This window comes from Girardinichthys multiradiatus, chromosome X (assembly GCF_021462225.1).
Source record: "Girardinichthys multiradiatus isolate DD_20200921_A chromosome X, DD_fGirMul_XY1, whole genome shotgun sequence".
Classification (NCBI taxonomy): Eukaryota; Metazoa; Chordata; class Actinopteri; order Cyprinodontiformes; family Goodeidae; genus Girardinichthys; species Girardinichthys multiradiatus.
The window spans coordinates 29,984,789-30,010,401 of NC_061817.1; the positions used below are offsets into that span (position 1 = coordinate 29,984,789).

General features: G+C 39.1%; 1 protein-coding gene across 1 annotated transcript; it reads left to right on the plus strand.

Annotated features, from left to right (window-relative positions):
• Nucleotides 1–1,324: 1,324 nt before the first annotated feature.
• LOC124863420 (contactin-associated protein 1-like) lies at nt 1,325–25,022 on the plus strand. The gene is made up of 24 exons (XM_047357785.1): nt 1,325–2,121; nt 6,165–6,266; nt 8,319–8,512; nt 8,809–8,962; nt 9,145–9,348; nt 9,602–9,786; nt 9,874–10,023; nt 10,133–10,394; nt 10,518–10,667; nt 10,753–10,927; nt 12,238–12,344; nt 12,438–12,560; nt 12,752–12,955; nt 13,059–13,215; nt 13,296–13,423; nt 20,169–20,342; nt 20,420–20,638; nt 20,765–21,004; nt 21,082–21,321; nt 21,431–21,558; nt 21,931–22,024; nt 22,149–22,379; nt 22,471–22,515; nt 23,798–25,022. Exons 1-24 carry the CDS (start codon nt 2,061–2,063, stop codon nt 23,995–23,997), a joined length of 3,927 nt encoding a protein of 1,308 aa, XP_047213741.1. The 5' UTR covers nt 1,325–2,060; the 3' UTR covers nt 23,998–25,022.
• Nucleotides 25,023–25,613: the final 591 nt, after the last annotated feature.

Genomic DNA, 25,613 nt, shown 5'->3' on the forward strand with positions numbered 1-25,613 from the left:
CACACAAATAAACACTTAAATAGATAAACATGATATTGTTCTTTGTTTAAAGGTCAACATGATAACAAAATCTGTTTCTGACCAATATAGTTAATCAGCTTATTATATTAAATAGTGAGTTGTTGCAACTCCATTAGGTTTCCTCTTAACTGGTCCGTATGGTTCCCACAAGGACCGATTCAAAGGGTTATTAATGAGGCAGATGGGAATCCAGCTGACTACCAGCACTAAGGCCTATAAGCTAAATGCAGATGTTGGACATGGCAAGTTTGGACCTGCTGTTGGACAAATCCGGAACTGTAAATCTGTTGGCCATATACTGTCCAACATTTATGGGTCACAATAAGGAAATGAGGATGTTCCTAATGTTGGGAAATGCAGCACATGAAACTTAAATGGCCAATTTACATTTTTGCGTTGTTATCACTAAACATAGAAAGCCCTGTGAGAAAATTGTCATCGTGTTTAACAAGAATGATGAAGAAGGGGCCAGGCATGGCCAAAGGGCTGGTCACAGCTAGATACATTTAGAGATTTTACATCAGTGAGGGGACAAGGTGACCTTGGCTAAACACCATTACAGAATGTGGCCTAGACATGTCATTTGATCACGTTTTCCTCTCTGGTTTAAAACAATGCTATCACCACATTTATTTAAATAACTTAGTGTTTATTGGTGGGTTTTTTTTTTCCAAACACACTGCGCTTTCATCATTAAAAACACCTGGAACAAGCCTGTGAAATAACAGAAGACCAGGACATGAGAATATAATTATGACTTCCCTGACTGACAGGACTTTGTTCACTTAATAGTTTTTGAACCTTATCAATTAAATAAATCCTAATGCAGTGTCTGGACAACCCGATGTGCTGCCAGTTTTCCCAGCAGATTTGTTGACCTACTTTAGGCTTTCTTCTGTATTCAATTATGTTCTCTCCTTAACAATAATTTTGTACTCTTATGGTATTTCATGAAAAAAGCCAATGGCAGAGAGCTTACAATCTGATTTGATTGAAAAACTCTGCAAATCCCTCCTTGGCCGAAGCATTCAATCTCACATCATCAGTGGTACACAGCCGCTACACAAATCCTCTTCTTAATCCCAAAGCCTTTTTTTATTTTATGGTCAGTGTGCCACCCGTTTGCACAAATCCTTCTCCCCGACACACCCTGCCCCCACCTATCTGTGCATCTGAAAAGATTGAGTCTGAGTCTGAGGTCAGGCACAGCTGGCGTCATCATCCTGTAACTTTTTTTCTGCTCTGGGCACATTTGAAAACACGCAGGAATGAAAAGGTACCAGGACAAGGTTGGACGGACAGACGGCAAAACCTTGAAACCCACTGGAAGAATGTGATTGACTTCCTTTTTGGTTCTGCCTACCCCAGAGGATGGGGGTATTCTATTTTAGGGATAAGACCTGATCTGCAGTCCTGGAAAGAAAGACATCTTGATTGTCCTTCACTTTGGCCATGCATGCTTGTGCAACTTACTAAAACGAAACTGTAAAAGGAGGAAACGACCTGTGAAGAAAAATGAGAGGAATACATCTTTTCTGCATTAATGTTACTGTCTACATCTCTAATGATATGATTTAGGAAAACTAGTACAACATCCAAGTCCTTTGGAAAAATGCTACCAGCCTGCAGTGCACCTAAAAACTTTTGCACCTTCCTCCCCTACTGCCTCCTCTGCATCTGAGAATCCAGACTCAAAGGAACCCAACACCCACCTGGCCAACAAGCTTCCTAGCGCCTGTTGAGAACATTTATAGAAATGTCAGACGCAAAATCAACAACCTTATACAATATTCTTATAAAGAGAGCAATATAAAGGAGATAAAAAAACAAAAAGCGCGCTCTTGGTGAAGCTCAGCATCAGCACCAGCATCCGAAGCGCGTCCCCGCCCCGGTAGAGGCTGCCCGAGATCCCGGGAAGAGGAGTTGGTACTGTGCGAGTTAAAGTTGGGCTAAAAAGGGGGAGGGTGAAAGGATGCTGCAGAGGAATCTACGATTTAATTGACATAGCCTATGTGGAGAGACGTCTTTCTAAGTGAAGGATGACTTGCAAAATATTGAGCATATGCCTCTTGTTTTTTGGTTTTCAACATTGCTCATCACGTAAGTCTTGTGAAACAGAAATTATTCCTGTGTTACCGCTTGCTAGGACATAAGTGCATTATGCGTATTTCGAAGTGCATAACGATGTCTTGCCTAGAATCTGCTTGATGTTAGGCTGATGTCGCTGGAAAAGTTAATGATTGCCTCCAGAAGCAAAGCAGTTGGAAAAGAGGCTCCTAATGGAGGGCAAAGCCTGAAATGTTGGGATGTTTGAAGGGCAACACACATTGCGGTCAAACAAGACAATGTGACTAAAAACCAATGATTTCGTTTTAGAGCTTCTTTTGAGAGCTGGGGTTTTAAAGGCGTCGGTTTGCGGATTTACGCACAAAAAAGTGCGCTGGCAAACCGCGTCTGTCCTGCAGAGGGTGCGCATGGTTGTCCCTCTTCAGCACAGGACTGTCTGCATTGCAGTGCTTTCTCCCAGGCAGCACGCAAGTTTTTTGCAGCGTGCCTCACATCTTTACTTTAATAAGGCGCGGCGCTACTCATAATAATAAAAAAAATATATCTACAGATTTATTTTGAAATGTTTGGGATTATTGTTGCTGCAAATATGCTTGACACATTTAAATGATAATGGTTGGGAGACGGCGGGGCTTCATACCAGGACCAGCCCACTGCAGTACTTTTTTGGGCAGCCTGCATCCCCATTACCTGTTCATAAAACCCTGCGTCATAGGGTGGATTTGGCGAGGCAGAGATGGGGATTGTTTTAATGGGTGGGAGCAAGAAATTCTACATCAATCCATCGTAGCTTCAGTGAAATCTGATGAGCTGCCTTTTTGGTGCTATGACCTCAGAGGATATTTACTGACTCATCAGTTTAGGAAAGCAGGTGGCATGTCATGCAAGAGCTGCAAAATGTCAAATATTGAATGTGGGACATTGCCTAAAAATTATTTTTTTACTTTACACATTTTTTGTCTTACAGATTACTTTTTATTATTATTGTACAAAAATAGCTTTCCTTGTGAGATAAGAGCTACTTTGTTTTTTCAAATTAATTTTGGGAATTTAGAAAATAAAGTCTGCATGTAATCTAATGCAGGCTGCTGACTGCATGAGTCTTTATGACATAGTTTGTTTCCCTTCTGTTGCTACCCCAATAAAACAGGAATAACATGCATTAAGCTAGCTGAAGATGCTTGCTTAATTTGATTAATCATTAATACAACCCAGAAATTGGATACCTGTATGCCTGCCTTACAAAAGGCCTACATCATGCATGGCATGATTTTATATCGGTTGTGTGGACATGCACTGTGGACTTGTGTCAGACTGAAATGTAGCATCAGAACCTAAAGCCTGTGATCCACTTTTTGGGGTGGGGCTACAAAGCATCCTGTGAAAAGCTTTGCAAACATTTGAGGTGTTTGTGTATTTTTGTAATGTTATCGGCACAGGCACGGAAGAATGATGCATGAAGAGTGACATGTTTTGCTACATATTCTAGTGTCAGTCTGTAAGACTTAGTCCAATTCTGAATATGACTGACACTTTTGCAGAGGTTGAAGTTTATGTCGCAGGCAGTATTCTGACACATCCTGCTGTGAAGCCTACCTCTGTATAAATTATTTAGTCAAACCTTTTTAACAGAATGACTTTTATTAGCTCTTTGTTTTTACACGTCTTGTTTCTGGTATATTGTTTGTATTGTACATATGAGTTGTGCTCATTGTTGCTCTTCAGTAGCCTGCTGCATAGTTCCAACTCTAACATTTGCTTTGCTTCATAATGAATGCAACACACAGAAATGATGTCTCAGCCCAGACAGAGCAGCCTATATCTTAGAAGCAGACTGATGATTCAGCAGTAACAGTGCTGTGGTCCCTAGGAGTTGCACTAATCCCCACAGAACCTTTATACATGCAGAATAGGGTTGTGTGGTGCAGAAAAGGGAGCAGGTTGCAGAATCATAAAAAAATAGAAGAAAATCTGGATACTGGGCACTCCACTCAGGCTTCAGATATGGTACACTTTAATTGCTACATCACAACAATGAAGACTGGGAGGAAAGAGGCAGCAAACCAGAGAATTTAAATACTACACAAGAAAATGATTGTGATGCAAGGTTATTTTTGGTGTTAGGATGGCGATAAAGACAGAGGAGTGAGCACAAGGAAAAAGGAAATGAGACACTGACTGGGTGGAGGTGCAGACTGCATGTCAAGCTTGCAGCAAGGAGGAGCTGAGTAACCTTACTTAACCTGCTGCAGTCTAAAATAGAGCTTTTTTTTATTTGTGAAGTGAAACTCCTTCACCTTTACAGCATCGCAAAGAATTAAGTCAAAACCATGAGCAAAAAAGCAAGTGTCACTGCACCACAGAGCTTCTTAATATTTTGGTGTAGTAGGTTGCAGAAAAGAGATTGTGCAATGATAGAAAATGAATCCCTTATTGATCACTTGGGGCATAGGAGGGATTTCTGTGTGCTAAAGAAAGAGAAGGTCATTTGAGACAGAGGTCACTTTTTTCTTGTTCAGCATGTTTCTTACACCTGAATGTGCAGCATGTTCGTTTATGGAAGGTGACATAAGTTAGGCATATGTGAATAACACAATATAAACCCCCAGTGCAGTATACTGAAGGGTGTGTTTGAAGGCATGGTGTGTAAGGCACATGGCCACTCTAGTTTATGATAAAAATATTTTGCTTTCTCATATCAAGGACCTGCTCTCATTGCAATCCTCTGCTCCACTCCATCTCATTTTGTGATTTGACACTGCATTCTACCTCATCCTCGCACATTTGCAGACTCAATAGTTCTGCCAGTATCCTAAGTCTCTAGCCACTGCTGTGCTTGCTTTTTGTCTTTGTGATCTCTGTTAACATAATAACTGCACAAACAAATTAAACATCCTTATTTTCCAGTAAACAAACCAAAGTGGTAGGAAGAAATATAGTTTCCTTCCACTAAGTTAAACACTGTCCTTTTAGATATTTAGTCTATCTATATTAAATCTTCTGAAAGTATAAAAAGCAATATTCTGGCCCTTAAAACGGGATAGCTTTTCCTCTGCAGCTGAAGGTGAAGGCATCAGACATTTATTGTTTTCCTCGACAGAAGGAAGATTAGACAGAATTATAGTCCCTTTTATTAGCCTTGGGCTGGAGAGCAGATTGGTGGCGGTCCTATCAGTCTCACAACCACATGCAGAGAAACTTGCCATGCCAGAGCATTGTTCTCAGCTTTACCATGATTTTCTAACTCAGAAAAGGCTTCTATTCTTATCTTAGCATACAATGAACACAGAGAGATTCGTGTGACACTCCATTGTTTGTATTGTACATATGTGTTGCGCTCATTGTTGCTCTTCAGTAGCCTGCTGCATGGTTCCAACTCTAACATTTGCTTCGCTTCATAATGAATGCAATACACAGAAATGATGTCTCAGCCCAGACAGAGCAGCCTATATCTTAGAAGCACACTGATGATTCAGCAGCAACAGTGCTGTGGTCCCTAGGAGTTGCACTAATCCCCACAGAACCTTTATAGATGCAGAATAGGGTTGTGTGGTGCCAAAAAGGGAGCAGGGTGCAGAATCACGAATAAACAGAAGAAAATCTGGATACTGGGCACTCCACTCAGGCTTCAGATATGGTACACTTTAATTGCTACATACAATGAAGACAGAGAGATTTGTGTGACACTCCATTGTTGTTATACTCTCTTGACAGAATTAAACTGCACAGGATAAGATGCACATTTGTATGTTTGGGAAAAAACGGTCTGAAACTGTGTGACATGTTTAGTATTTTTTGTTGCTTCTAGTTTGCCCCAAACAGTGTAGAAATGAAGCTCTAACAGAGGCACACTCTCTTAGGAGATCTTAATTCAGTCTGTGAGAGTTATGAGCTCTGGTCCACCTGCTTATGAGTCTGTGCTTTAATGTGAAAAATCTCTTACTATTTCCCATAGCCTGAACCAACCACTTATCAAAGTCAGACAGCAGCAGTCTTTATCTGAACTTCCAGGCAGCATAATGACATGCCATCTATGGTACCTCCTGACTTTGGTGTGATCTATGTGGTCTCTGCAGGAGAATGTGTTGATCCACTCGTCTCTGGGCTTTACGCCTCCTCATTCCTGGCCTCTTCAAGATATAACTTTCTGTACTCTGCCAACTTTGCCAAACTTTATGGTAAGTCCTTGTTCATCACCTGAATATTATACATTCAGTACGCTTGCTGTTCATCTCAGTCCTCACAAGCATTTAGACTAGCTAAAAGCAGAACGCAAAAGGGGGACTTGTAACATCAGGGATGGCTTTGTTCCACTTATTTACAACTGATTTTATGCTAGTGTGTCTGGATTTACAGCACTAGTGCTCTAAGATTCTTACACCAAGACAGGATTTAACTATCATGTAATTTTCACCTATATTTACCAATTCATCTTAAAAGAGAGATAATCCTAAAACAGACAAAACTTTAGAAATGTATTGTCACATTTAGAACGAAGGGCTATTTTGATTTACCAGGGTTATTATTTTCTCTAAATTTCAGCCAAAACAGTTCTACACCTATATACATATGAAATAATCCCTATGTACGTACCTGGACGTTTTCATCCCTAGTAATCTAAAAGGCATCAAATGGTTGAGCAACTGGAAAGTTGTGGAGACCAAACACATAGGCATGGCTCAAAATCGATGGCAATCATTGTTCATAAGCATGCATTTGCCCTCAAATTTAATTTGTCAAATTAAAATGAATTAAATCTTAGATGTTGTGTTAAAAATAATTGCATAAAAATAGACATAACTTCTCTATCAAAAAAACGTAAGATAACATTTAATCTGTTATGTACTATCAGCAGAGACTTTCAGATTGTGACAATAACACACAAAAGGACAACAAAAGATTAAGTCTGCTAGAAGAAATACAATAAAAATAAATGTGCAATTTCAGTTCATTTTAATTTCAGTTCCTTATATGTCTAAAGCAGCACTTCAAAACAAGTGTCATTACAAAGCAGTTTACAAGACAACAAGGTCCAACTCTTGTCCAATTATATAGAATCCAATTTAGTACAAATTCAGTTCCAATCAATCCAGTTCAAGCCAATGTGATCCAATCATAGTCACCTCCATTCAGATCATATTACCTAAAGCCCAATATCATTATAAATAACAAACTCAGTGGATCATATGATACCAGCTGGAGAAAGAGTGATGTATCTGGGGAAGCCTAGCTCTTTGCATCAATTCACTCACTTTGTTGCAATAACTCATACTAAGCAAGCATGAGATGACAGTGGAGAAGAAGGCTGGGGGAACATTAGACAGAAAAAAAACAGAAGAGAACTTGTTTAGGAATATTTCATAGGAAAGAAAAAGAAGAAAAATGTCAATTTATGCAGTCCAGGTAAGGAGTATTTTCTATGAAAAGGGTATTACCCATAACTGATGGCAGCAAAAGCTCTTCCGCTGTCAAGGAAAGAAAGACAGAAGCACTGAGCCAGAAGTACTTTCTGCAGGAAAGTGAAACAGTGAGAGTAAATAATAATTAGTTGTAGCAGTACCTCTGTGATGGGCTCATTTCAGGAAAGATAAATGGTTAAACCCAGAAGCAAGAGAGGAGAGAGTATTCGTAGGTCATGACGGCAATAGCCCTTTCAATGTTCAGTCCAGGAAAAAGACACAGTCAAACTTCGAAGTGCTAAGCCAGTTGTACATTCTTGGGAAAAACAAATCCAATGTTAAATGTACAGATATTTAATTATGTATAACTATACAGACACTGAACATTACATTTAAATCCTGTGACTGAGGAAAACTATGGATTGTGCTTTCATCAGTGTTTGCACATAATTAAGGGACATTATGGTGATGAAAAATTGTTTTTGTTTACTGTCTTTTTCTTTTTTTAATGTGATCTGTTAAGAGCATTGCTGGCGAATCAGACAGCTGCTGATAGGACATACCTGAGATAATGCTTCTTCATGCGCATAGACTCCAATTACTAGAAAGATAATCTTCTTTTAGGAGCAACTTAATGTGATTAGCAAAAAAACAGATCTCTGTGTTGTAAAACTTAAAAAAAGATACATGTCTGTCCAAAGAAATTACAACGAAAGGTTTCCACCGGACATGCTTATTAAAGTAGGGTTTATAGCTAAAATGTAAACTATTTAACATTCCAGCCACTCTTGTCCTGATATCTTAAACTGTCACTTTTTGTCTGCCCTACAGGCAGCAGCGGCTGGTCCCCGTCCCCCAGAGACAGACAGCCATGGCTGCAGGTTGATCTGGGCAGGAAGTACCGACTGCTGGCAATTGCAACCCAGGGGACCTTTAATTCTTATGACTGGGTCTCCAAATACACACTTCTCTATGGAGACAGACCAGACTCCTGGACACCGTACATCATGATAGGTGGAAACTCTGTAGGTGTCATCGGCCACTATGGCAGGGTTGGGATGAGGGACATGAGCTGAGCTGAGGATTAAACATTCATAATAACATAAACATAATCTTTATAGCCGATTTGGGATATTTTAGGGATGCTTTGTTATATTTATTGCCATTTGGGCTGAAACAAACTCAGCACCACATATTATCTATCTCTATGGTAATAAGTCTAATCCTCTCAACAGTTCATCTCCAGTCTCCAAATAAGGCATTAACACCATAGCACGGACTCAATAACTCTCAATGCTTTTCGTATCTCATCTGTTTGCAGACCCTGCCTGGTAACTGGAATTATTATCAGGTGAAGAGGAATGTCTTCCATTATGCCTTTACTGCTAAACACATTCGTCTGCTGCCTCTGGAGTGGAACACAGAGAATGGAGGAAAGATTGGTGTGAGACTGGAGCTCTTTGGCTGTGCTTATGGTAAAACCTTAGTGATAAATGGGAAAGATTTACCACCAAGATTCACCACCTATTGCAAAAGCAATTTGTTAATTAAATTACTTTTTTATCTTTAAACCAGTAAAGATAAAAGAGAAATAAATAGCACAATGAAACTGGCCCTAATTCCTATGATGTAGTTGGAAACATTGCCTTGCTTTCAGATTCCTATGTGCTGCAATATAATGGAGATGATGCAGTGGTCTACTCGTATCCAGAAAAAAGGTCACATACTCTGCATGACCACATTGCCATAAACTTTAAGACACTAGAGCAGGATGGTCTGCTGTTACACAGCGAGGGGATTCAAGGAGACCTCCTCACCCTGGAGCTGAAGAAAGGCCGTCTTTATCTGCACATCAGCCTTGGTGAGATATGAGAGTGAATTTGTAAATTAGACTTTGTGAATAAATGCTTTTCATAGGGAGCAAACAAAATTTGCTCACTGGGAAAAAAAACATTAAGCTTCAAGATAGAATAGTGGAAATGAAATGAAACTGCACGTGTGACATCAATAGCCCCTACAGCAAGTGAAAAATGAAGCATTTTCTTTTAGTTTTACCTTCTTTAGCACCGGTTTGTGTTTTAAAAGCCCTCTTCAATTTTCCCTTTGTTTCTCAGGAAGTAGCGTTATACACAAAGTCGATGGCCGTATCACTCTGACTGCAGGAAGCCTTCTTGATAATCTTCACTGGCACTATGTCACTATCAAGCGCTATGGTCGACAGGTGAACTTTACAGTGGACAGTCAGACAGTGACAGGTGTCTGCAAGGGAGAGTTTACTCATCTGGATCTGGATAATCAGGTAATGCAGAATATAAAATCACGACATGCATATCTGTGAATGTACGATAAGGTTTCAAGCTGAAAACTCTAATTAAATGTCATTTAGATGTACGTTGGAGGAGTAATAGAGCCAAACTTGCCTCACCTTCCTACCACACCAAATTTCCGTGGGTGTCTGGAAAATGTCTTTATTAACGGCATCAACATCATTGACAAGGCCAAGAGAGAAGACCCTGATATTCGTATTCCTCGAAAGGTAAAGCTTTGTAATAATAGTAAAGAAATGTTTTGCAAAGCATCTGTTAAAAGGTGCAGCAAGCCTTTTTTATCCCAACTAATGTGGTCTAATTTTTCTGTTGTTACAGAAAAAGATGCATTTTGCCTGCCGTGACATTCTGCTGAGACCAATGACGTTTGCTGGACCCAACAACTTCTTGCAAGTGCCAGGGTTCATCAGAAGGCCGAAACTGTTTGTCAAGTTTAAATTTCGCTCCTGGGACTACACTGGGCTGCTGATGTTCACACGCTTTGCTGATGACCTGGGTGCCCTTGAGCTAGGTCTGAGTGAGGGTCAGATAAATGTCACCATTTTCCAGACCGGAAAGAAGAAAATTCAGTTTGGTGCAGGTGAGCCTTAGGCATTTCCTACAAGATTTAAACTTATTGTTTCAGCTTCACAACATCTATGTTTTGAATAGGCACTGCAGTTCTTGAAAACCCTGTGTTTAAAGGCTTTGTCTTGTTTCTCAGGATACAGGCTCAACGACGGTTACTGGCACAGTGTGGATTTGGCAGCAAGAGAAAACCTACTGACTCTCACCATCGATGAAGAAGAGGGCTCACCGCTGAAGATCACTAACCCCTTCAGCATCCGGACAGGGGATCGCTACTTTTTTGGTGGTGAGTTGATGACCTTAACACCTGCAAACCCCTCCACCATTATGATTATTTGATTTTATAATCACATTTCTTTTCATGTGTTCAGGTTGTCCAAAAACCAATAACACATTGTTCAAGTGTGAGACCAAACTGAATCGCTTCCACGGCTGCATGCAACATATATTTATAGACAACGAACAGCTTGATATTGACATTACTCTGCAGCGACAATGGGCTCGATATGAGGAGCTGTTGATAGGGACGTGTGGGATCACTGACAGGTATGAAGTTACTCACAAAGCACTTCAATATCGTCGTGAGAGTTGATGACATTTACCTTTAGATTTAATATCTTGTAGTAAAATTAAATTATCGCTTGTAAACCAATATAACCTGTATGAGAGATTAATTATTTTCTATCCAATGTGTGATTAGAAAATAATTCAGTATATTTCTCAGGATTAAGATTCATTTAGGATCAACACTAAAATGAACACATGATTGATTCCATTATTAGTCCCACTACTTACTAATGATATAATGAAGCCAAAGGGACACACACACATTCTAACCCAAATTCTATTATACAAAGTGGCATTAAGGGAATTGAACATCTAAAGTATTAGTACAGTGTTTTTGTGGACTAACTTTGAGTCTAAACTCCAGTCTAAACTACGAGGGGAAAGAAAATGGAATAGCAGCTGGACTCATTTGTTTCAGCACCAGAAATGCCACTGTTGTCTAATTGACAGAACTGATCGGTTTTCTGCTAACAGTTGTGTTTCTCAGTTTCTGATGGGGAAAGTTTTGCACAGACTGCTGTTGTTTCAGCTGAATGTCCCTGGAAAACTAACAGCTTTTGGTTATGGCCTAGGTCCTTGGATGTCATGGTGGTTCCTTGCTTTGTATTCAGAACTGAGTAAATACAATGAAAATATAATAAGAAAGTTTTTTGGTGACCCTGGACACTAGTCCAAATGGATGTAGGAAAATTTGGAATTTTGCACAGCTTAAAGTAACAACAATAACATTTGTGCATGGCCCAGAATATGACCAAAAATCTCATGAAATGATGAACCTTGGCTGTGACCTGGTTGGGTAAGGCTCCTTGATGGGTTCTAATTCTCTATTACTAAGTGCTCAGCAGTGTGTGCTTCCTGGGAGAGAATTTGCCAAGAGGGACTGATCAACCAATCAGAAATTGACTTTGCAGAACAGGAGAGCTACTGTATTTCAAGAAAGAAAAACGTATTATATTTTTTGTTCTAAATCATATTCTTTAAGCTCAAAGAGACTGTTCCAAGTACCAAAAAATGTCAATAAGTTGTTACTTTTCACATTAAAAAACCCATTACAAGGGCTATTTTCACCTTGATGTTTTTTTAAAACATGTAACCATCCCATTCAGTAAAAAGACAGTTTTACATTCAATCTTAACATCATTTACCAATATTTAAATTTACAACTAATGATAGAGTTGTATTTAATTCTATAATTAGCAAAAATATTGTTAACATAAGAGATATTGTGGAAAGACTTTCCAAAAAAGACAATACAGAGTAAGCATCTGTTTTTTTTTTTAAATCTACAGATGTACTCCAAACCCATGTGAACATGAGGGCAGATGCATCCAGTCCTGGGATGACTTCATCTGCATATGTGAAAATACAGGCTACAAAGGAGAAGTGTGTCACATGTGTAAGTGGTGTTCAATAATCTTTCCTCATTAATTTGCACCTGGCTTACACAGAATTCTTACTTTAAATTAACAATTTGATCATCCAACAACAGCGGTTTACAAAGAGTCATGTGAGGCCTACAGACTCAGTGGCAAGTACTGGTCTGGAAATTACACCATCGATCCTGATCTCAGTGGGCCGCTAAAACCATTTGAGGTGTACTGCAAAATGAAGTGTGAGTAATTACTGTTGTTACTAAATCACAGCTTTATCAGCATTGTGTGCAGCCTTTGTGAAAACAAATGGTTGTGTTATCCGTTATAAGATAGGAGGAGGAAAACTTTATGGGGAATTAAGAAGAGATAGATGCAGCAGTATCTCTCCCACTCTAATAATTTTTGCCTTTATATAAAAAAATCTTTGCAGCGTACAAAGCTTGGACGGTGATTATGCATGATCAGGTGGAAGGTACCAGAGTGACTGGAAGCTCGATAGACGAGCCATATATCGCAAATGTGAACTACTGGAATGCTTCATGGGATGAAGTCAGTGCTCTTGCCAACACCTCGTTGTACTGTGAACAGTGGATTGACTATTCATGCTATAAGTCACGTCTTCTCAACACCCCCAGTGAGTGGTATTAGTCTTTTTTTTTAACTTATGTTCAACTCAATATTAAAGAGTTCTGTGACACAGAGGCATATATATATATATATTTTTTATTTAAAAATAGATGGAAGGCCTTTTGGTTACTGGATTGGTCGCAATAATGAAAGTCATTATTATTGGGGTGGGACATTCAGAGAAGTCCAAAAATGTGGCTGCACCATCAACCAAACCTGTGTTGACCCCAAGTTTCAGTGCAACTGTGATGCGGACTATAGGCAATGGTAAAAGACACCAACAAAAGGAAAAATGTTTAACTTGTGTTTCTCACACTGACCTATTGGTATCCTCTGTGGCATTCCAGGTACTCGGATAAAGGTTATTTAGACTTCAGAGACCACCTGCCTGTGAGGAGGGTGGTAATCGGGGACACCAACAGAACCGGTTCAGAAGCACAGATTACAGTTGGGCCACTCCGTTGCCATGGTGACAGTGAGTTCAATTATAACTTGATTACACTAAAACCTTGACAATATTAATATTTTAGTAAACATTTTTACGTTTACATTTACTTTTTTGATTTTGCATTCAGTAAAAAGGGTCTTAGTATAAAAAGGACCATTGATCATAAAATAGTTAAAGGAACACTTTTACATTTGATTTGAAATGCCATATTTTACAAGGCAATTTGTATAAACCAAACATGGAATAGCACATTACAAACAAGCTTGGTCTTCATCAGGGTCATTGTCTGTAGTGCCATTCACTGAACCAAACATTCCTTCACTAGACATCACATGCCATCACATTGTAAAATAAAAATAAGAAAAAAGAATACATAGATGAATAAATTAACAAAATAGACAGAAATGGAATTTTACAATGTATGATGCTTATATTTTTATTCATGTTTTTCTGTAAAGCAATTTTAATAACTTTGCATTTGAATGGTGCTACACATTGGATTACTTATAATTACAATTGAATATTAAAATTTCCATAAACATTTTTTTTTGTTCCATAAAAATGGAGCAAAGTCAGTTTTGTCATTAAATCTGGAATGTACAGGTCCTTCTCAAAAAATTAGCATATTGTGATAAAGTTAATTATTTTCTATAATGTCATGATGAAAATTTAATATTCATATATTTTAGATTCATTGCACACTAACTGAAATATTTCAGGTCTTTTATTGTCTTAATACGGATGATTTTGGCATACAGCTCATGAAAACCCAAAATTCCTATCTCACAAAATTAGCATATTTCATCCGACCAATAAAAGAAAAGTGTTTTTAATACAAAAAACGTCAACCTTCAAATAATCATGTACAGTTATGCACTCAATACTTGGTCGGGAATCCTTTTGCAGAAATGACTGCTTCAATGCGGCGTGGCATGGAGGCAATCAGCCTGTGGCACTGCTGAGGTTTTATGGAGGCCCAGGATGCTTCGATAGCGGCCTTTAGCTCATCCAGAGTGTTGGGTCTTGAGTCTCTCAACGTTCTCTTCACAATATCCCACAGATTCTCTATGGGGTTCAGGTCAGGAGAGTTGGCAGGCCAATTGAGCACAGTGATACCATGGTCAGTAAACCATTTACCAGTGGTTTTGGCACTGTGAGCAGGTGCCACGTCGTGCTGAAAAATGAAATCTTCATCTCCATAAAGCTTTTCAGCAGATGGAAGCATGAAGTGCTCCAAAATCTCCTGATAGCTAGCTGCATTGACCTTGCCCTTGATAAAACACAGTGGACCAACACCAGCAGCTGACACGGCACCCCAGACCATCACTGACTGTGGGTACTTGACACTGGACCTCTGGCATTTTGGCATTTCCTTCTCCCCAGTCTTCCTCCAGACTCTGGCACCTTGATTTCCGAATGACATGCAGAATTTGCTTTCATCCGAAAAAAGTACTTTGGACCACTGAGCAACAGTCCAGTGCTGCTTCTCTGTAGCCCGGGTCTGGGGAATGCGGCACCTGTAGCCCATTTCCTGCACACGCTTGTGCACGGTGGCTCTGGATGTTTCTACTCCAGACTCAGTCCACTGCTTCCGCAGGTCCCACAAGGTCTGGAATCGGCCCTTCTCCAAAATCTTCCTCAGGGTCCGGTCACCTCTTCTCGTTGTGCAGCGTTTTCTGCCACACCTTTTCCTTCCCACAGACTTCCCACTGAGGTGCCTTGATACAGCACTCTGGGAACAGCCTATTCGTTCAGAAATTTCTTTCTGTGTCTTACCCTCTTGCTTGAGGGTGTCAATAGTGGCCTTCTGGACAGCAGTCAGGTCGGCAGTCTTACCCATGATTGGGGTTTTGAGTGATGAACCAGGCTGGGAGTTTTAAAGTCCTCAGGAATCTTTTGCAGGTGTTTAGAGTTAACTCGTTGACTCAGATGATTAGGTTCATAGCTAATTTAGAGACCCTTTTAATGATATGCTAATTTTGTGAGATAGGAATTTTGGGTTTTCATGAGCTGTATGCCAACATCATCCGTATTAAGACAATAAAAGACCTGAAATATTTCAGTTAGTGTGCAATGAATCTAAAATATATGAATGTTAAATTTTCATCATTACATTATGTAAAATAATGAACTTTATCACAATATGCTAATTTTTTGAGAAGGACCTGTACTGTTGCTCAAAAAATCTCAGAGGTATCAATCCAAAGCAGTGTTTAAGAAGATTACCTTACGGTGTCAGGATGTAGTGTAGGAGGTTAAACATAGCAGCACTAAACAATAATACAAGGACACAAACCTAAGGAACATCTAACAGACACAGCAGAACACAAACTAAAATGGATCTTAATAGAACACAAGAATCATTCAATTCAATTCAAAAATACTTTATTAATTCCAAAGGGAAATTAAATGTTGTTGTAGCTCATGTTTTGCAGGTTTCCTCAAAGAGCCGTTGTAGATGCTGATGGCTGTGGGCAGGAAGGATCTCCTGTAGCGCTCCGTCTTACTCTTACAGCAGATCTGAAGAAGCCTCTGACTGAAGACACTCTAAAGAAACATAAGAAACCAAACCCAAGGAAATAACTAAAGCATCACCTGGAAAACAATGATTAGAAGCAGGATCCAAAAACCTCTTCTGTTTGTTGTTTTGTACCGTCCACCAGGCCCTTACTCTCAATTTTTCGATCAGTTTTCAGATCTTTTATCTGATTTAGTGTTAAATACAGATAAAGTTATTATAGTGGGGGATTTTAACATTCATGTAGACGCTGAAAGTGATAGCCTAAATACAGCGTTTAATGCTATCTTAGACTCAATTGGCTTTGATCAAAACATTAACAAACCTACCCACCTTTGTCTTCATTCTCTGGACCTTCTGCTGACATATGGCATTGAGTGTAAAGACATTACAATATTCTCTCATAACCCTGTCCTGTCTGACCATTTCTTAATAACCTTTGAGTTTAATTTAACCGAGTACTCCACACCTGAAAGAAAATTTAATTATAGTAGATCATTATCAGGCGATGCTGTAACAACCTTTAAAGAATCTGTTCCACTTTTAATTTCCTCATTATCACTGAAAAGCACAGTGGAGGGCCACTTCACAAATTGATTTTCTTGTTCATAGTGTTTCTTCATCATTGCGTGATGCATTAGACAATGCAGCCCCCTTGAAAAAGAAGGTAATCATTAATAGGAGGCTAGCTCCTTGGTTTAATTCAGAGCTGCGTACTTTAAAGCACAATGTTAGAAAATTGGAGAGAAAATGGCGCTCTACACACCTAGAGGATTCCTACTTAATCTGGAAAAATAGCCTACTGTTGTATAAAAAGACAATTCGCCAAGCTAGAACGGCTTATTTCTCATCATTAATTGAAGAGAACAAGAATAATCCTAGGTGTCTCTTTAGTACAGTTGCTAAACTTACACAGAGTCATAGCTCTGTTGAGCCATCCATTCCCTTAGCTCTTAGCAGCCATGACTTTATGGGATTCTTCTTAAATATAATTGATTCTATTAAAAAGAAAATTTTGACATACTCCCGAAGATGATTGCTTCATCCTCAGCAAGTGAGACAACATTGAAAATAACTGCAGAGCCTGATTTGTGTTTGGACTGTTTTGATCCTGTGAAGCTTCCTGAGTTATCAGAAATATTAGCTTCATCTAAACCTTCAACTTGTATGTTAGACCCAATCCCAACCAAATTATTTAAGGAAGTGTTCCCTCTGATTATCAGCCCCATTTTAGATATGATTAATTTATCTTTCGTAAATGGATATGTACCACAGGCTTTTAAGTTAGCTGTAATTAAACCTTTACTTAAGAAACCTTCGCTTGATCGAGATGACTTGAAAAATTACAGACCTATATCCAATCTTCCATTCTTATCTAAAATTCTTGAGAAAATTGTTGCTAATCAAATGTGTGAGCATTTATACAGCAATGACCTGTTTGAAGAGTTTCAGTCAGGTTTCAGAGCTCATCATAGCACTGAAACAGCTCTGCTGAAAGTCACTAATGATATTCTTATGGCCTCAGATAATGGAATTGTGTCTGTTCTGGTTCTGTTAGATCTCAGTGCTGCATTTGATACAGTCAATCACAAAATTCTCTTAGAAAGGCTGGAATATGCTGTAGGGATCAGGGGAACAGTGCTAGGCTGGTTTAAATCTTATCTGTCTGACAGATTCCAGTTTGTTCATGTAAATGATAAATCATCTTTAAACTCCAGGGTTAATTGTGGAGTACCACAGGGCTCAGTACCTGGGCCAATTCTCTTTACTATATATATGCTTCCAATAGGTCAAATTATTAGGCAGCATGGGATAAATTTTCACTGTTACGCTGATGATACTCAGCTTTACTTATCCATAAATCCTGATGAGCCCAACCAGTTAGATAGACTACAAGCATGTCTTGAAGATATAAAAACTTGGATGATGTTAAATTTTTTGCTTCTAATTTCAGACAAGACAGAAGTTGTCATTTTTGGATTGGAGTCTTTAAAAAAGAAACTGCTTAGTCAATCCCTTAACCTGGATGGCATTAAAGTGACCTCTGATATTAAAGTAAAAAACCTTGGTGTTATTTTTGACCAGGACATGTCATTTAAATCCCATATTAAACAGGTTTCTAAGATTTCCTTCTTTCATCTCCGGAACATTGCCAAAATTAGAAATATCCTATCTAGGAGTGACGCTGAAAAACTAGTCCATGCATTTGTTGCTTCAAGGCTGGACTATTGTAATTCGTTACTATCAGGATGTCCACAAAATGCAGTTAAAAGCCTTCAGCTGATTCAAAATGCTGCAGCAAGAGTTCTGATGAAAATTAAAAAGAGAGATCATATTTCTCCTATTTTAGCTTCCCTTCATTGGCTCCCTGTTAAGTCCAGAATAGAATTTAAAATTCTCCTCCTCACATATAAAGCCCTTAATGATCTAGCTCCATCATACATCAGAGATCTGATTGTTCCATATGTTCCTAACAGGGCACTTCGTTCTCAGACTGCAGGTTTACTGGTGGTTCCTAGAGTCTCTAGAAGTAGAATGGGAGGCAGATCCTTTAGTTATCAGGCTCCTCTCCTGTGGAACCAGCTCCCAGCTTTAGTCCGTGAGGCAGACACCCTGTCTACTTTTAATGCTAGGCTTAAAACTTTCCTTTTTGATAAAGCTTATAGTTAGAGTGGCTTAGTTTATCCTGAGCTATCTTCCTTATTTTGTTACCTCTGTCTTCTTCCCTCCCTGTTGGTTGGAGTAAGGGGGAGTCAGGTTTAGCCTAAACCGGCTCAGTTATGGTTGAGGTGCAAACACACCCTCCATTTCTGCTACCTGTATGACCCCTTCTCTTTTCCAATGGTTATAATCAGTCTGACAGAGGGAGGTATCCCAATCATTGTGGTTTTTAGTATAACAATGACCATCAGTGGGACCCTTTGTGAGGTGCCTTGAGACGACATTGTTGTAAATAAGCGCCGTTTAACTAAATAATCTGAACTGAAACTATCTGTGTAGTTATGCTGCTATAGGCTTAGGCTGCTGGAGGACATAACGACCACTTTCACCCTCTTCGCTACATTCTCACACTACTCTCCAATTTTGCATTGTTTGCTGTTATTTCAGCTTTTAACTTTGTTCTCTCTTTTCTCTTCCTAGAAGCTACACCTGGCCTGGCTCTGTGTCTGCCTGTGACACCTTTCTGGAGAGGGGAATTGTCCGAGCTTCTGCTGGCAACAACTTAATGCTCACCCTCTACCGATGATCCACATAGCCCTGTCTTTTAGTGTTTAACCCTTTCTCTCTCCTAGACATGGCGGTTGACTGAGCTTTTACTGTAACAAACTCTATGTGCTCTCTTTCAGACTCTAACCTTGAAAACTGGCTCAGAGTTTATCTGTTCTTTCTTTCTAGGTGAAACGACTAAAGGAGCTACATCCATTAACATTTACTTTTCCTTCCCATAGAAAGTACTCCTGGATCAGTGCTTCTTTGTTCTTTTTGTGTCTCTGCTCTGTTCTCTCAAACCCCCAGTCGGTCGTGGCAGATGGCCGCTCACACTGAGCCTGGTTCTGCTGGAGGTGTCTTCCTGTTAAAAGGGAGTTTTTCCTCTCCGCTGTCGCTACATGCATGCTCAGTATGAGGGATTGCTGCAAAGTCAACGCCAGTGACTGTCCACTGTCTCTACCTGCTCATCCGGGAGGAGTGAATGCTACAAGTCACTGACTGGATGCAATCTGCTGGGTTTCCTTAGATAGAAAAACTTTTTATCCAATTTGAATAAAAAGCTAACTCCGACTGCACTATTCAATTGTTAGGATTAATTGGAATGTATGTACCTGGCTGTTGTGAAGTGCCTTGAGACAACATGTGTTGTGAATTGGCGCTATATAAATAAAACTGAATTGAATTGAATTGAAAAATACTACCTGGAGAACACAACCGGTGAAAAATCTTAAAGAAAAACTCAAACATCTTCATATCATGACAAATGGCCCCACTGCAATGTGTTTTCCATTGGTGTAAACTGAACAGAAACAATAATATTTAGTGTGACAGACAGTTTTATCAGTTGTTCTACATCTGGAAAGGTATTTCCTAATTTGTTGCTATTGATCTTGGATCTTGTAACACAAAGGTCCATAATTATATAAGGAAATGATAAACGGTGCCCAAACAAGCTAAGACTGTTATTGAAGGAGCTCTGTTGTCAGGGCTTCAGTGCTGTGTTGGAACTTCCAACTGTTAAATTATTTTTATTGTATTTCACAGGAAATATTTGGAACACCATAGCCTTCACCAAGCCCACCTATATCACCTTCCCCACTTTTAATCCTGGATCAACTGCTGACATTTCCTTCCACTTTAAAACCTACCGTGCACCGGGGGTCTTCTTGGAGAACTCTGATGACCAGCTTAGAAACTTTATAAGAATTGAACTGAACAGTAAGTTGACTTCTCCTGTCAGCTTAATATTTTCTGAGCCTGTTTTAAAATTTGTATCCCTCTCTTTTTTCTTATAGCCACCCACAATCTTGTGTTTCTGTTTATGGTTGGAGATGGCATCCTTAATGTGACCCTTCGCTCCCCTGTGCCACTCAACGACAATGAGTGGCATTTTGTTCAGGCTGAGATTAATGTGAAACTGGCTCGGATCAAGGTCGACTATCAGCCTTGGGCTGTCAGAAGGTTTCCAGGTCAGACCTTTGTCACCATGAAATTCACACATCCCCTCCTTGTAGGTAGGTTACTCAAACAGAACTTGTTCAAATCCAGATTTAAAAGTGGATCAATTTGTATTTTTTTTCTGAAATAGCTCTAATACTATTAATAGCTCTAAACATTAGCATATTTAATATTCCCACTAGGTGCAGCAAACCGCACCCTAAGACCTTTCTTGGGGTGCCTTCGAGGGTTACGTATGAATGGTGTCCCTATTGATTTGGAAGGAAAGGTAAATGAAGATCAAGGTATAAGGAGGAACTGCACTGGACAGTGTCTTAATGCCACCATACCATGTCGAAACAGCGGGCAGTGCATTGAGGGATATGCTGCCTACACTTGTGATTGTAATAACACTGCCTTCGATGGTTTCTATTGCCACAAAGGTAATTCCAGGTTTAATATGTTTGTTTTATGTTGTGAATGTAGCAGGTATCTATTTCCTCATTTATCTTTTCCTAAGACATTGGAGCTCACTTTGAGATTGGGTCGTGGCTGAGATACAACATACGAAAGAAGCCCATTTCAGATGAGGCAGCGTGGGCAAACTGGATCGACCCGCACTACGACAACTTCAGTCTCGGTTACAATGACACATCTGATGACATAGAGTTTAGTTTCAGCACTGTTCACAAGCCAGCTGTGTTACTGTACATCAGTTCCTTCGTTCAAGACTACATTGCCGTCATCCTCAAGACTGATGGTAGGTGAACCAAAGCAAAAATTCACACTTAGAATGATAAAGCTGTACTTTTATTTTATCTTTGAGGTTATTCCACAAAACCTTCTTATTATCGCTGCTTTTCTCACAGGTAGTGTAGATCTGAGGTACAAGCTGGGACTCATAACACACAAGTACCAGCTGACTCACCGAAACCTGGCAGATGGATACCCTCATTATGTGAACATAACCAGACACAACAGAACCATCAAAACACAGGTTCTTAATCTAAGTTACACTGTATAAATAATGCAACATACTTTTTACTGCTTTCATTTTTATAACTTTCATATCTTAAAGACTCTATGCTTTAGGGATGTGGCTTTGGTGTCCTTAATCCACTTTGTAATCCCACTTTGGTCCCCAAATGTAGCAACAATCACTGTGGCCAATGACTTCAGGTTTAGTTTCATCAGACCACATGTAATGTCTCCAGAAATTAAGGTCTATGTCCCAGACTGCATTTGCAAATTGCAGTTCTTGTATGTGCTATATAATAGTTTTGAAAACGGATTAATGTGGGAATACTCCTTATGTGCATTAATGATTGTACTTCTTGCGAGTATAAAGTTTTTAATAAAACACTCGTAGGTGGATTACATGGAACCCATTGTGGAGAAGATAACCCTTGTGGAGGATGCTAGGTTTGACTCTCCAAAGTCCATGTTCCTGGGCCGGGTTATGGGTAAAAACTTTGCTTACTGCTTATACATAAGAATATACAGTGTTTATTTTAATACTTGCTACCAGTTATTTATTGATGATCTTAAAATAAACATATGGTTCTTTGTATGTGTCTTGTCTTGCAGAGGTTGGTGACATAGACTTAGAGATCCAAAGGCACAATGCTCCAGGCTTCATTGGATGCATTTCTGGAGTGAGATACAACATCTACGCCCCACTGAAGGCTTTCTTCCGTCCGAATGAAACAGATCCACCTGTAACAACCCAAGGCTATGTATCTGAATCCAACTGTGGGGCCTTTCCTCCTGTTCTGGGTTATGTGCCTTGGGAGGTGGATCCCTGGTTCACAGGCATAGGTGAGTTTTGAAACCTTCATCATGCATTATTTCTGTAAATTGAAGGAACTTGTTTTTTAGGTCAATGACTTACTGTTTCTTTCTGTTACAGAATATTTTTATATCCACGATGATCTTGGCCTGTTCTGGATAGCCGGTAAGTATAGAAATATTTCAGATCAGACATTGTCCTAAATAGAGAATATTTTATTTTGTCACTGAGCACTTCCTTAAAAAACAAGACCAATACCATGACAACCGCCGGATGTGTTTGTACTCTTTAATCTTTCATAGCGGCAGGGTTGTCAGATTGGGAGCAAGCTTTTGAGGACCAGTTGGGCATCTGACTGCAAACTGAATTTAAATATTGCACAACAAAAACAAACAAAAAACCCAACAATTTCTAACATTCAAAAGCTATTCAATCTGAATTTTATCCATTATTTTAAAATGATACATTTAAAGATAAATGTATAGGCAAGAACTACATATAGGTGTCATTTTTACTGTTCTAAAATAACTGAAATGAGAAATTGCCTAATTTTCAATATTGAGGATCAGTTATTTTTTCTGTTCATATGAGTGTGTGTATTCAGTTGAGCAAGTGGTGGAAAAAATATTTTCTCATGTGTCTGACTTGTAATCCACATAATCTACAAGATAAGTTAAATATTGAAAACAAGTCATCTGCAATTTCAATAAATAACAGACAATGGGCAAACATTAAAGCCTATCTCCCTTGGATCAGGCAGTACTAAAGTCTCTGGATTAAACTGCAGCAAAAATACCTCCTCTGCTCCACCCCTGTCTGAGACATTCAGCGGATCAGTCTATATTTAGTCCGCCAAGGGCGCAGCTTGCTGTTCATCACTGGACGCCTCAGCTTAATAGATCACATAGCCTCTGGGATATTATGCAAATGCTGGACATCAGCATGTCATTAAAGATCGTTGCACCATTCAGGCATCCCAACAATAGGACATATCTGTCTTTGTCTGATATACTGCTGAAGATAACAGCTGAATGGGAAATCACGCTTGTCTTATTTCAAATATTGGAGATAAAATAAAACGTTTCACCTGTGTTACCTGTAAAAAGCTATTGTGACATGACAAGCCTTAAGTAATATCATATTATGTTAATTTTGCTGAGGATAAAAACCTAAAGCCTTTTAGAAAGCACGGTAGATATTTTACTAGTCTATTACTAAACAAGATAACCTGAATGGCAAATTATAGTTTGGTCTGTTTGTACTAGAACAAGTCTGGTATAAAGTCTAGGAATATGCCAGCATTACATTTACTCTTCCCATTTTAAGTAATGTCAGAGTATGATTTAGCACTGAAGATTTAGTCAAACAGTGACTGCACCTCATTTGTATTTTAAGAACCATGCTTCCTCCCTGCCTCCCTATCCTGACTGCTATTTTTATTCTTCAGTTATTGTCATCCTGGCCTTGCTGCTGCTCTTTGGAGGCCTGTACGCCATCTACGTCTATGCCTACCAGCAAAAAGGCAGTTACCACACTAATGAACCCAAAAACCTGGAGTCTCCAAGCAGTTCTAGGCCACTAACCGAGACCCTGAGGAGAGAAAAAAAGCACCTACCAGAAATCGAAGAGGAATTCAGAAGTGGCTAATGTCACATGACTTTTGGGACAATGGGTGGGAGTTGGTATGGGTTTGGATACAGGGAACTAGCACTTACAAAAACCACAGATACCTGTAGTAAGTTTTCTAATTGCTTGTTTTATTTTTTATGTTTAGTTTCGTGTTTTGTTTGACGGAGGAGCGTCATAAAACACGCCTGGTGCTCTGTTTTACACAGTCCTTGTTTTAGTAAGTTCTATGCTGAAATTAAGCCCCCTGTTGCATGAGTAGCCAACAAGTCTCACACTGTATTGCAGGGTGAAATTCTGAAGTGCCTCATCTGAGCAAGCTTCATATGAACCCATACTAGCTTCACCAGAGAGGGTCTGGATAACACACTGTGGGCAAAAAAAGAAAATTTAAGGGACATATTCCAGCTTTTATTGATTGATTTCCTTTCTGAGCCATTTATGAGACAGATGAAATTCATCAATAGCTTTCTATATAGAATGATTGCCATATAAATTATCCCTTTTATGGACAATCACAGATGAGCCAGTTCTGAAACTCCAGCTAGTAATCAATCTTGGCTTTTGACAGTGCACATATATGAGTGCTGGAGAGCTGCAATCTTTGAAATCCAAGTGAGAAAACTGGTGATATGGACTTGATCCATACAAAGAGTGTAAATGATATATCTGCTCATTGTTGTATTACAGCCTATAACAGTCCATTGCCTATACAGAACGGCACTTCTAAGTGGTTCAGATTTGCCACAGCATTGCTAGATTGCTGCTTTGTCAAGTAGCCTGCTCTGACATACAACACATGGTTATGTGTAGTGAGAATTTGAAGATAAAGTACCTCAGACCATGGGAGCTTGTGGATTGTTGGTGTAACGCAGGAGTCAAACTGAAAGAGAAGATTTTTGGGGATGGAGTGACCTAAAGTTTCCATTCCTTCTGTCTTACTTCTGGTCACTTTTATTATGGTCAAGCTGTCAGCGGCTTGGTGCTACAGAGTGTTTGACAGACATCTCTACTGACAGAACTATAAATACTAAAAATAATATAATTTTAAAAAGAAATCAGTCCTTTCACAAACCTTCAATGTTTAATAATAGACTAATTTCAGGGAACAGCTGCTCTTTATGGCCATATAAGAAGCATCCACCATAGAAAACACACACAGAATGACATTTTTACAGAGGACCACAACAGCACAGTATAGTACTATTTTTTTACATCTGACACTGCAAGGAAATGTTTGCTTCACACTGTAGCTGAACACAGAGTCATTGCTGCTACTGCTTGATTAGCTGCTTTCATTAAAAGAAAGAAAATCCTAACTTTAGTCCAAATAGATGTTTATGAGAAGAATTTTAGTTGACATGTGGTGCAAACCAAAGCATAGAGCTATCATCAGTAACTACAGCTCTCCTTCACATTAAAGCACTATTGTGTATGTGAATTAAACAGTTAAAAACGTATTCATACTAGCTATGCATACATAGAGCATGAGCGCACTTTGCAGTAACATGCAATAATATAAGCTTATTCACTAACACTGTTTTTTTGGATTTGCAAATGTTAAATAGCAAGTAGGATGTCATGTAAAAGTGTATATGTGAACCTTTAAAACACTACTGAATGACTTTTTTATTTCT